Source organism: Gopherus evgoodei, chromosome 7, assembly GCF_007399415.2.
Source record: "Gopherus evgoodei ecotype Sinaloan lineage chromosome 7, rGopEvg1_v1.p, whole genome shotgun sequence".
NCBI lineage: Eukaryota > Metazoa > Chordata > Testudines > Testudinidae > Gopherus > Gopherus evgoodei.
In genome coordinates, this window is record NC_044328.1 from 48,422,894 (window position 1) to 48,435,828 (window position 12,935).

General features: G+C 41.5%; 1 protein-coding gene across 6 annotated transcripts in view; it reads right to left on the bottom strand.

Moving 5' to 3' along the window:
- LOC115654988 (solute carrier family 22 member 15-like) overlaps positions 1–12,935 on the bottom strand; it is a 67,309-nt gene that overhangs the window by 30,893 nt on the left and 23,481 nt on the right. For 5 of the 6 annotated variants that reach the window (XR_004001313.1, XM_030569935.1, XM_030569932.1 and 2 more), the window contains 2 exons: positions 10,280–10,501; positions 189–329 (listed from right to left, as the gene is read on the bottom strand). Coding sequence is in view for 5 of the 6 variants with exons in the window: in XM_030569935.1 (XP_030425795.1) it covers positions 189–329; positions 10,280–10,501 (363 nt within the window). In the remaining variant the exon portion in view is untranslated. The remainder of the gene's footprint in view (positions 1–188; positions 330–10,279; positions 10,502–12,935) is intronic. The other variant, XM_030569936.1, reaches the window with a different exon arrangement.

Here is a 12,935-nt window from a genome sequence, read left to right on the forward strand (position 1 = left end):
ACTTCTGTTGGTGACAAACTTTCAATCTTACACATAACTCTTCAGGGAAAAACAGTTTCAGAAATACATAGTATCTTATCACTTAAAAAAAAAGTCTAAAATAAGCTTTTCCCTATTTTTTATTTTATTTATATATATGATTCTAGCCTTACAATATAGACATAAAACTAGAAAGTTACTATTCTTACCAGGATTTCTCAATAAAAAACATGCAGAGAGGAAATGCCGGAACTTCTATAAGGCCATAAAGAGCTACATTTAGATACAGATTTCCTCCTAATTCACCAGCACTGAATGTTAGGCCATAGTATACAAGGCTGCAGACATACCTGAAAACATCCATAAAGTTTGATTAGTTTTGATAATAAGCATTTAAAGCTAAGATTTTAAATTAAAATTTGTTTAAATACGTACTAGTAGTACAAAGAGAATTAGTTCACACACAGCATTATGGATCCCATTCAAAGAAAGAAAAGATACCACAGATTCTACTTAAAGTCACAAAGAAACCCAATCTTCTTGCCAAAGTACCACCATAAATTTATATATATATCTACATATATCTATAGATACCTATATCTATAGATATAGCTACACACACACACACACACACACACACAACCTGGGGAGATTTTACATTCCGTAAGTATTTTTCAAAACTGTTTAATAGCCTAAACAGATGTTAGCTATATATTTAATAGAACAGAAGTTAAGTTCTCAATACATCAGACAAGTACATGAAAGTAGAACATACTGTTCAGCCTCACGAAAATATTTCATGTGACAAATATAAAAAGGATAATAAAGTATATTGTCCAGCTAGGAACAAAGATTCACTCTCATGGATCAAATATACTACCTCTTTTGATCCAAGCAGTCTCCCAAATTCGGGGTGTTGCAGGTTGTTCCAGTTAGAAGTTGATGATGGAGTCAGGTATTTTCTTTGATGCTGTCACTGTGCCTCAGTGGGTCACAGCTGAGAATGCGAAGTTCAGGACTAACTGCTGAGAAACAGGGCAGACTCACCCCAAACTGGTGGTCATTCTATCATTAGATTATACCAAACCAGTAACAAAAGTAAACTTCTGGACTAGATTGCTGGCTTGTGAAGTCCCTCTGGTAACTTCTATTGTTAGATGTTTGGCTGCATCTGTGTTCTCTCTGTGTGCTATCCCAGCTCTGCACAGATAGTTGGCACAGCAGACTTGACTGAACGGTTCAATAAGCACAGACCCATTCATAGTGAAGGAACATGGTCAGGTTTATTGTTAATGAAACACAGTTCTAATGCCCTGGCTCAATAGTTACGGGCATGGGAGGCGGGTATTGTAGGTTGGAGGAGGCTGGGCCTCCCCATACAGCCAGGCGTGGGCCTGCCCATGCTCTGCCCCCAGCTCTCCCGTGCAGTGGCCCTGGCTCAGGCTGCTCAGCCTGCCCTTTTGGCACTCCTGGGCTGGGGAGAAGGCGGCTAGCCTGGGACAAGGGCTGGTGGCTATGGTGGGGAGGCTCTGGGCTCCGGCAGGGCCTAAGGCAGAAGGGGCAGGGTTGGAGGCTAGCCTTCCCCGCCGGGCAGTCCATGTGCCACCCATGGTTACAGGCACACTAACACGTTTGCCCATTGCAATGGACTAGCTCAGTTAATGGCAGAACTTCCCATTATCCCCTAGGCCAGCCAAAGACACTCACTCTGAGATACCTCTTTATACACTGATACAAACAAGTTATATATTGCCCCTCTGAAATGGTGAGGTGTCACACTCTGGCATCTTTAGGTGACACTCATTACCTTGTACATGTTGGGTCAATCAAAACATCTCTATCCATTATGCTGGCATCCTGACCTTATCTTTAAGATGGGTCAGCGTGTTCCTATTATCTTCGGGGAGTGTGTTGGTATTGAGGTGTCCTGGTACCACCTTTCTGGAATGTGTTTGCATATGTGTTCTGTACCTAGAACTTCTTAGTAATGTGTGTTTCTGAAATATCCACGCTGTTCTTGCCAGATTCCGTGAGCAAGGCCTGTCTCTTGCTCACAACCTGACTTTGCTTTATAGCAGCAAAGCTTTGACCACTACTTCAAACCAGGCCTTTGATACAAGGGCTTATGTCTCAGGCTCTCTTTCTACTACAACTTCCAAAAGTTTTTGTTGTAAATCCACAGTCCAGAGAATCAGAACTGGAAAGAAGCAAAATGGAGATCTCAGGGGTATTTTATATCCTCTGCCATGGGCCTGGAAATTTATTGTCTCAAACAAACCTCACAGCCCAGTTTGTGGAAAGTTACTGACACAAGATGGAGTCCAGGGTCACAAGAGCATATCACATGTCCTTACATGGCTTGATGACTCACATGGGATAGCCATTGGCCCCTTGGAGGCTGGGGCATCTACAGGAAGAGCTATCTGGGTGGAATGAGTTTCTTCTACGGTCCACTGAGAGAGCTAAATGTCACTGATGAGCCATCAATACATAGCTGTTTGGTCCTGATGTAAATCTCATCTGGTGGGTGTTACCCAGGAAGACAGCGCACATGTATGATGTCAGTACATAGCCAATATTTATGACTTCAGATAAAAATAATGATACATTTAAATAAACAGGATAATCATACTTAGCAAATCATAACTTTTTCATTGACACCTCACGTGACATACTTTGTACAAGATTTGTTGCAATTGTAAAATGGTGGCAATATCAACGATATAAATGGCCATATTCAATCATTCAGCATCATAGATGCAATCTTTTTATTTATAAGGAATGTACAAAGTCCTCTTTGCCACAAACACAGGAGGAACCCAGGAGATAGGTGTGAGGCTGAAGGCTAAATACTTTGTTTGCCAGCACCAAACCCAGAAACCCTACTTTCACTAGGCTTCTCTCAAGGTCACAAACCATGGCTGTCCAGGCTGTGTATGTCTGTCTCTTCCTATATTACTGCACACGCTGAGTAACCTTTTCTTCACTGAGTGATGTCCCTATGGGTGCTCAACTGTAGGCAACTGTATAGCAGTGCCCCTAGTTGGAAGGCTGGGGCTTTGGAGTGGCATTTAATGAAGATGATAGGACAGTGCATCCTAGCAGAGTATTTGATGCAGTGTCCTGAGTAATTGTGTAGTGATAGCTAAACGTGTCCACTAATACCCATGTGGCCACTTTGCAAATGTCAGCAATCATAACATTGTTGAGAAAGGCAATGAAGATGGAGAGAGATTAGGTGGAATGTGCTCTAGCTCCAGAAGGTTGTCAACTGTGTAGCTGGTAGGACAGAAGTATACACTGCGAGATCCACTTGGAAAGGTGTTGCTTAGAAATTGGGCTGTCTTTTGCTCTTTCAGCTATTGAGAGGAATAAGCGTGGAAATTTTAAGAAAGGTTCAGTTCTGTCCAGGTAGAATGCTAATGCTTGTCTGACATCCCGGGTGTGCAGTGTTGCCTCCTGCTGGCTGCTATGTGGCTTTGGAAAGAAGCAATAAAAGTGGGTTGGTTGTTTGGTTGAGATGGAAAGAGGATGACACCTTGAGTAAACATTTGGGATATGGGCATAGTGTAACCTTGTTTTTATGAAAGTTCACGTATAGGGGGTATGCCATGAGTACTTGAATTCCATCAACCGACCAGGCAAATGTGATAGCAATAAGAAATGCTGTTTTCATAGAGAAATGAACACAGGAGCACATTGCCATTGGTTTGAATGGAGGTCTAAGAAAGAGAGTGCAGAACAAAGCCGGGGTCAAATCCCATATTTGAGGGTAAAGATTCTGGAGGCCTGTCAGGAATCCTTGCATGAATGGGTGGTTGAAGACAGAATGGCCATCTATCTCGTGGTGAAAGGTTGTGATGGCTGCCAAATACACAAGAATGGAGCTCATGGATAACCCTGATATTTTAAGGTGTAAAATATAATGCAAGGTAAGTGGTAATGGAGTGCTCATTGCCTCGACATTATTGGAGGCGCACCAGGATTGGAATCTAGTCCATTTGTGGAGGTAAGTGCATCTATTCATATCAAGCCTGCTATTCAAGAGTATTTGTTAAACAGCTTCCGAACAGGTAATTTCTGAATCCTGGAACCCTAGAGAACCATGCCTTCATGTGGAGCAGCTGTGAACTGTGATGGAGGATGTGACCCACATCCTGTGAAAGGAGCCACAAAGCCAGACACACAGTGATCGCACGGCATACCGTCATGTGAATGAGGTAAATATATCAGATTTGTTATGGCCACGTTGGAGCTATAAGGAGGACTTGGGATTGGTCCCCTTGGATCTTGTGGAGTACTCTGAACAGAAGGGGGAAGGGAGGAAAGACAAAGTCACTGCACTTCCCGCTTAAGGAGGCATGCATCTCCCAGAGATCTGCGTCCTAGACCCACTCTCAAGCAAAATTGAGGGCAGCAGGCATTCTCTGGATTGGCAAATAGATCTATGGTGGGGAATTCCCAGCAGCTGAAGATGTGCTGAAGGCCTTGCGTATCTTGTTCCCATTCTTGATCATGGGAGAATCTCCTGCTCAATGAGTCCACAGTGGCGTTCTGGTGTCCAGGGAAGTATGCAGCTGAGATGGTGATGCCGTGCTGGATACACCAATTCTATAACTTCAGTGCCTCCAAGCATAGAGAATGGGACCTTGCTCCACCTTTCCTGTTGATGTAGAACATGCAGGCAATATTGTCTGTCATGACTCTGATAGTGCAATGTGTGATCAGTGGGAGAAAACGGAGGCAGGCATTACGGACTGCTCGTAACTCTAGATTAATATGTAGAGTGAATTCGGTTAAGGACCATCTGTCCTGCACTGTATGAGTGTGAGGTGCGCTCTCCAACAGATTGAGGAGTCAGTTGTTAGTATCATGGACAGTGCTGTTTGAAGGAAAGGGACCCCAACAAGGATGTTTTTGGGCTGTGTTCACCAGCGTAGTGAGTCCTTGACCTTCATAGACATGGATAGAAGTTTGTGAAGGCTGTATCTGTGAGGAACACAGACTGTACGTAGCCATACCTGGAGATAACATATGTGTAACTTTGTATACTTTACTACGAATGTGGCAGCTGCCATATGGCTAAGTAGCTGAACACATGTCCTGGCTGAGATCTGGGGACAGGTTCTCAACATGGATACAAGATTGACTATAGCTAAAAATTTGTGAAATAAGAGGAAGGCTCTGGGTTGTTTGGCATCCAATTGTGTCCTGATAAGCTCCAGTTGTTGCACTGGTGTTAGTATAAATTTCTCCAAGTTTTTGTGAAGGCCGGGGCTCAAGAAAAGGTCTATTATCATTCAGGTGGCGTGAAGGGCATCAATTTCAGATGAGGCCTTGAAGAGACAGTCATCTAAGTATAGAAATATTATGATGCCCTCTTTGCGCAGGTAGGCAGCCACTACCACAAGGACTTTGGAGACTGAAGGGTTGTGCAGAGTCTGAAGGGCAGTACTTTCTATAGTGATCAGTCCTCATGATGAATCAGAGGAACCTATGGACAGGGCATATTGTGATCCGACAATACGAATCTTGGAGGTCGAGGGCTAAGAACCAGCCCCCTGTTCCAGTGCTGGGATAATGGTGGAGCATTGCAGTTTGCCGAACTTGTTTAGGTTTTGAAGGTCTAGGATCAGTCTCCACCCGTTGGATATCTTTTGGATCAGAAAATAATGGGAGTAAAACCCCTTCCCTCTGTGCTGGGATGGGACCAGCTCTATGGCTCCCTGTTGCAGAAGGTGGTTTATTTCTTCTCATGAAATGCATTCGTTAGAATGGTCCCTGAAGAGGGAAGGGGAGGGAGGGTGGTTGAGAGGGCTAGATAGGAATGGGATGGAATATCCTTCCTTGATAATCTCTAGAACCCATCTGTCTGAGGTAATCTGCAGCCATGATGGAAAGAAACGGGCTGGACGGTCGCCAAACTGGCAGGATGTTGGAGATGGTTGTTGTGACTAGAGAAGGCTTCTTGGGGCCTTGACCACACCTTCAAAATTGTTGTTTGGCCAAAGGCGTGTGAGAGATAGCTCCTGGAGGAGTCATATGTCTGCATTTGGTAGGGGGCTTCGATCAACTTGTTGGGTGTCCTACTGTCAATGGGGAGTGTACTGCAGTGATTGGGATTGTGGGGGAAGTTGGTATTTCCCTGGTCATCTCTTCAGCACTTCATGCCGAGAGAACAGAGAGTTGCTCACACATCCTTAAGAGAGTGTAGGGATTCAACTGTATGCTCTGCAAATTATTTGGGGTCCTCAAAGGGTAGGTCCTCAACGGTGGTTTGTACCTCCTTAGGGAGGCTGGAGAGGTGCAGTCATGACACCTATCTCATGACTACGGCAGTCGCAATGGAACTGGCAGCGGTATTCGTGGAGTCCAAGGAGGCTTGTAAAGCCGTATAGGCCAAGAAATGTCCTTTGGATACAATGCCTGGAGTTGCTCCTTTTTGTCATCAGGAAGGTCTTGGCAGAGTTCCTATATTTTGGAATAACTGAGATAACTGTATTTGGCCATAAGAGCCTCATAGCTTGGTATTGGAATCGGAGCATAGTGGATGAACAAGCCCTGCGACCAAATAGGGCCAATCACTTCCAATCCCTGTCATAATCATGGAGACTGAATAAAGTTTTGAGAACTCCTGGTCTAGACAGCAGACTGGAATCACCAATATAATTTAATCTAAACAGAGGTTGGTATTGTCCCTTTTCATGTACAGCATTGACCACTAAGGAATTTGAAGTCAGATGAGAAAAAAGAAAATTCCATGTCCTCTGCGAGAATGTAATATTTTTTGTCTACCCACTTGCAGGTACCCAGGATGGATGCTGCGGTCTGCCATAGAATCTTGGTGGGGTTGAGAAGGACCTCACTGACAGGGAGTACTATTTTGGAGGATGAAAATGCATGCAGGATGTTTAGCAGTTTGTGCTGCTGTTCCTTCACTTCCTCGAAAGGAATCTGGAGAGAGTCTGCTATCATGCCAAACAACTTCTGGAAGTGTTTAAAGTCATCAGTTGACGAAGGGAGTAGAGGCATGATAGCCTCATCAGGGGAAGAAGAGAAGAAACAGAGTGGCAGCAGAACTTCCTCCACCAGTTCTTCTTCCTCATCAGCTATGGAGAGAGGCTAAGTCTCTAGTAGTCAAGAGAACAAAGGAGATGGCAAACCTGTAGGCCTTCAGCTTTGCTCTATGAGACGCTTCCCAAACTATGCTCTATACATGGCCCAAGGATCCCAGTATGGCCAATGTGGAGGGAGTAACAAGTGGGGTTCATCCATGGCAGTCCATATCAGGACCCTGGTCCAATTGTGAATAGTAAGGACATGTAGAGGATGCTTTTTTTGCCTGTCCCGAGTATGAGGGCGGGACAGAGTACTCCTCCTCTCTTCCTTGCTGGGAATGGGCAGTGCAGTCCTCAGAGAGGAAAGAAAGCAATGCTGTGATTCCAGATAAGAGGACAGAAGTGGAGGGAGGTTATGTCTGAGTAGTGGTGACTCAGGCAGATTAGATACAAGCAGGTCCTTGGAGTATCTGAACTCTTGGATGGGGAGGGAGGAGTTCATCAGCACTGGTTGATGTATCCGTGCCAAGGGAGAAGTTCATTCTCTTGAGCAGTCAGTAGATGGAGTTGAGCTCAGTGCCGAAGGTTTCATCAGTGCCATGGTGCCCGAAGTTGATCTGATCGGAGTGGCCAGCACCGTTCTTGAAGGTCTCATGTCCTGTCAATGTTGCTGACAGCTGTAGGTCTGCCTGCTTATGGTCTTTAGATCTGTCCTTAGCTCTGGCAGTACTTGGATGGTCCCTGGAGCTATGTCCCCTTTCTGAGGATGTTGAAACAACTGACCTGGCAGGGAGTGAAGTTCTGGTGGCCAGAGCCTCAGACAGTGATGAGGGAACCTGTTTCTTCCCATCAGCACAGGAAGGGAAGATTTTCTTTTAGAAAGACATGGCAAATCAGGGCCAGTGAATGACCTAGCGGAATGTGAGAGCTGCCCAGGGGAAGTGTCTGGGCCAGGGTCTGATGCTAGACACAATTATCTCTCCATAAGAAGTCATAACCAAATGTCCCAGTCTTTTCTGGACCTGGCATTCAGGTTGTGGCAATGAGTATACTTTTGCGACATATTAGAGAGAGAGAGAATGAGAAAGGAAAGAACTACTAAACTACACTAAAACTAACAGGTAAGACACTATCTAACAGGTCAAAATAAGAAGCAGGCTCTACTGCAGTTTCCATAAGAACGACCATACTGGGTCAGACCAAAGGTCCATCTAGTTCAGTATCCTGTCTTCTGACAGTGGTCAATGTCAGGTACCCCCGAGGGAATGAACAGAGCAGATAATCATTAAGTGATCCATCCCCATCCCAGACCAAAGGCGGTAGAGAAGGAACTGGGCAGTGGTCAGACTGCACAGCGCTATATCTAAAGGACCTAAAGGATAAAGAAATCCAGACTAATTTTTTTTTCTGGCATACTGAAGACTTACAAAAACATAGACTATTATTTAGTCATAGGTCAGAAGGTCAGTAACAGGTGTTTCCTATCAGCTTCAACGAAGTTGGAGCTCTTCCTGTGACTTATTGTTGCTCTGGTGAAGGGCCTTTATTTTCAGATGTGTGATCTCCTCTCTCATTATGCTCTCATTTTTTAAACTGTGCTTGATGCAATCAAGGACAGAAAGCCCAGTGCATATGTTGCCAAGAGTTCATCCACATTTGATATTTAAAAAAAAAAAATGTATGCACCTGCATTTTGTCAAGCACTGTAGTAATTACAGCAGTAATTAGAAGACAAAACGGTAAGAAACTAACAGCAGGAATGCAAGAGACCTACAGGCCTACATAAAACAGCTTAAGCATTTAGCATAAGCATAAGGCCTTAGGGAGCCTGAGTAGGAATAGGTTTCAGAGTAGCAGCCGTGTTAGTCTGTATCCGCAAAAAGAACAGGAGTACTTGTGGAGTACTGTGGCACCTTAGAGACTAACAAATTTATTTGAGCATAAGCTTTCGTGGGCTACAGCCCACTTCTTCGGATGCATGCAATATGTTACATTCCATGCATCCGAAGAAGTGGGCTGTAGCCCATGAAAGCTTATGCTCAAATAAATTTGTTAGTCTCTAAGGTGCCACAAGTTCTCCTGTTCTTTTTTAGTAGGAATAGTTGCTCAATAAGTTAGCATAAGTAAACTAACAATGACCTTAAGTCACAAGATGGCGTAAGACTTTGTTTATTGCTCTGTAATATTCACAAGTGTTACAAACTGCTGGTAGGTAACTACAAGAAGGCAGTTTATACCAGTTTAAAGTATTTTTGGAGGGGAACATTAGCAGATGCTAAACCGCAGGTAACCATAGTAATCTAATTGACCTATATGTTAATCAGCTTTGCTTAATTAATGTACTAACCTATAGGATAATGACATCCCAATATTATCAGGGTGAGAAAGTTAAGATATGGTAAAGGAGGGAAGAGTTATGCATAAGGACCATCAAGGCCTATAAAACATCTGATCTTAGGTACAGCCATTGGAGTGCTTCATCAGCACACCAGAGCTGGACTGGGATCTGTCTCAACTTTTAGAGCTCTCCTCAAGGATAGAGTGAGTATATAGCTGTAATGGTGCCAGTCGCACTGACAGTGTTATATTATATAACTTTACTTCTTTGGATGGTTTTATCGGACTAATTATAATAATAAAACTTGTACAGTTACAGAACGTCTTCCCTGAGTACTCTTGTCACTGCAGTGCCCTACAGGCAATAATTCTGACAAGAACCTAACATATTAGAGTGCTAGATGGGTAAACTAAATCAATAGTCTAATCAATAATTAATTAATAGATCAGGCAACATGTGAAAGCTGATGACTAGATGGCGTGCCCATACTTTGCCCTCACTTACATCTACATTGGCCTATTTTTAGCTCTCTGTTTCATTTTTACACCTACATTTTGACAATTCATATATTTAGCATATATTCAGTCAGAATGTAAGATGGAAACAATTTTTATTAATTTCTGCATTAGCATTTACTTTTTTTTAATGTTTTGTTGTCTCCAGCTAATGTCTTATTAGTCTTTGGAACAGTTTCCAGATAATACAACTAGATCAAAGGCATTACAATGTAATACCAGCACAATTTTTCAGAAAGCCAATGCCTGGAATTACTAACAAAAAAACCCTCAGAATTTTACTTTGAGAAAGCTATTATTAAATGAAGGGAAGAAACTGAAAATCTTAATCAGTTTCTAATCTTTGACTAATTCATGCCATCTCGGCACACCTCCTTTTTATTACTTACCAGATATACATCAAGATGATAGTTCGGCACCGAAGGACTGGGTGTCTTACTATGTTTAGGACACCAGATGCTGAGTCATTCTTTTTCATTGTTCCTGCACATGGTTTCAATTTTATAGTCAACCTTTCTTTTCCATTACCACAGGCCAGATATTGAAGCACATCCTCTGCTTCTGCAGTATTCCCCTGGGAATACAGCCATCTTGGTGATTCTGGAAGCATACTACCAAAGAAAGATACAATAGTGAAAGTTCAGTCCTACCAACAAAGTACTGTATCAATTTTCTTTCTCTGCAAAACACCTCAAGTGTCATCTTGTAAAGCAGTTGTATATTAAATCCAAATATTTGAGATCATCTAACTTATAAGTACAAGCAAGTTAAAACCTAGATATTTTCTCAGCCAGTTTGTATCAGGTACTCAAATTCTTTTTTTAAAATCATGTAAAATATTGTGGACAAAATGCTATGATGTCCAAGTATTTTTAAAATGTAATTTAAAGACAAATCTTGACTTCTGCTGACACATAAGGGAACAAAATAAGAGAGTACATGAGAAACCTTTTCAATTCCCATTCACTGTGCTGCCCAAAGCAGAATTTTGTCCTTTTATGTTAAAGACTGTCTTAACTCTTCACTCTCTAACAGAATACCCACATACTCACACCAAAGGAAAATACCTCACTTGGTAATTACCTTGACACTATACCTCAGTACCAATTAATCTCCAGTCACAAAAAAATTTGGAACTTTAGTTCCATAGTAACATCAAATTGTTTAAAGCCAACTCCAAAACAGTAAGAATTATAATGAAAAATAGTAATATTGAATTGTTAACACATTTCATTAATCCAAACCGAAAAAAAAAAAAGCTAGAGCAGAAAATTAGGCCTTGCTGTATTTGATTATAATCAACATAATCTATTTCACATTTGCTAGTCTAGCAAATAAAATAAAGTTTCAGAAATTCTCTGTTCTTCAAAGTCAATATATCTAAAGGTGATAAAGAAAGGCAGACTAATTTTTTTTCCTGGCATACTGAAGGCTTACAAAAACAAACCTGTTTGCCACAAGACAAAAGCATACAAGATATCTGTATAAACAGTATAACTTAGTATTTACTTATTTTGTATTTTAATATTTATTTAATTGCTGATTTAAATGATAACAAGCCTCCTAGATAATGTTTGGCAAGTGAGGAATCAACTTCTACAACAGAAAATTCACTTAAAGACACCATAAGCTAGTATTTCTAGAAGAGACAGACCAAAGCTGAACTGATTTAGTAAATATGACAAAAGCAACATTAATAAACTAGGCTTTAATATTACACTGGCACCAAAATAATACTGAATTGCTACTTGTCTTAACAAACAGTATATACCCAATTTAAATATGTGGAGTATTATTTATTATTGCAGCCTAGTTTATGTTGTAGATAGGGACCTGAAATGTGCAAATGGACCAGAAGTCACCTTCACCCACCCCCTTTTTTTTTTTTTTTTTAAATAAAAAGGACAAAGGTTTTCCTATAGTACCTCTGACTGACAACAGTTTTACCAACTGAAGTGCAGTGTAGACATAGCCTAAGTAATTTATCTTTCATTTTTGTTTTAGATGCTACACTCTGTGTCTCAGAACATGAGTTTTACAGACTAAGTTGCATTGCTTGCAGATTTAAAGATCTTATTTTCCTCACTGGGAAAACAGTTCTAACAAATAGTTTTAAAATAGCAAATCAATTAAATCTGATACTCAATGAAGTCTAATTTTTTTTGCAATAGTACAATAGTCTATAGTTTACAGACTATTGTACTATTGCAAAAAAAAAAAAAAAAAACCACTAACCCAGGAACCAATCCTTGCAACAAAGCCTGATGCCAACTCTGTCCACATATCTATTCAAGTGACAACATCATAGGACCTAATCACATCAGCCACGCCATTAGGGGTTTGTTCACCTGCACATCTACCAATGTGATATATGCCATCACGTGTCAGCAATTCCCCTTTGCCATGTACACTGGCCAAACCGGACAGTCTCTATGCAAAAGAATAAATGGACACAAATCTGACATCAGGAATTATAACCTTCAAAAACCAGTAGAATACTTCAACCTCTCTGGTCACTCAGTAACAGACTTAAAGGTGGCAATCTTGCAACAGAAAAGCTTCAAAAACAGACTCCAACGAGAAACTGCTGAACTTTAATTAATATGCAAACTAGATACCATCAATTTAGGCTTGAACAGAGATTGGGAATGGCTGAGCCATTACACGCATTGAATCTATTTCCCCATGTTAAGTATCCTCACAAGTATCCTTGTCATTATCACTACAAACTTTTTTTTTCTCCTGCTGATAATTGCTCATCTTAATTAATTAGCTTCTTAGAGTTGGTAGGGAAACTCCCACCTTTTCATGTTCTCTGTATGTGTATATATATCTCCTTACTATCTGTTCCATTCTATGCATCCGATGAAGTGGGCTGTAGCCCACGAAAGCTTATGCTGAAATACATTTGTTAGTCTCTAAGGTGCCACAAGTATTCTTGTTCTTTTTGCGGATACAGACTAAAACGGCTACTATTCTGAATCCTACTTCACTTAACACACAAATCAGAAGGAAGAGGTTAAAAGATTTCCTTGTACCAACACT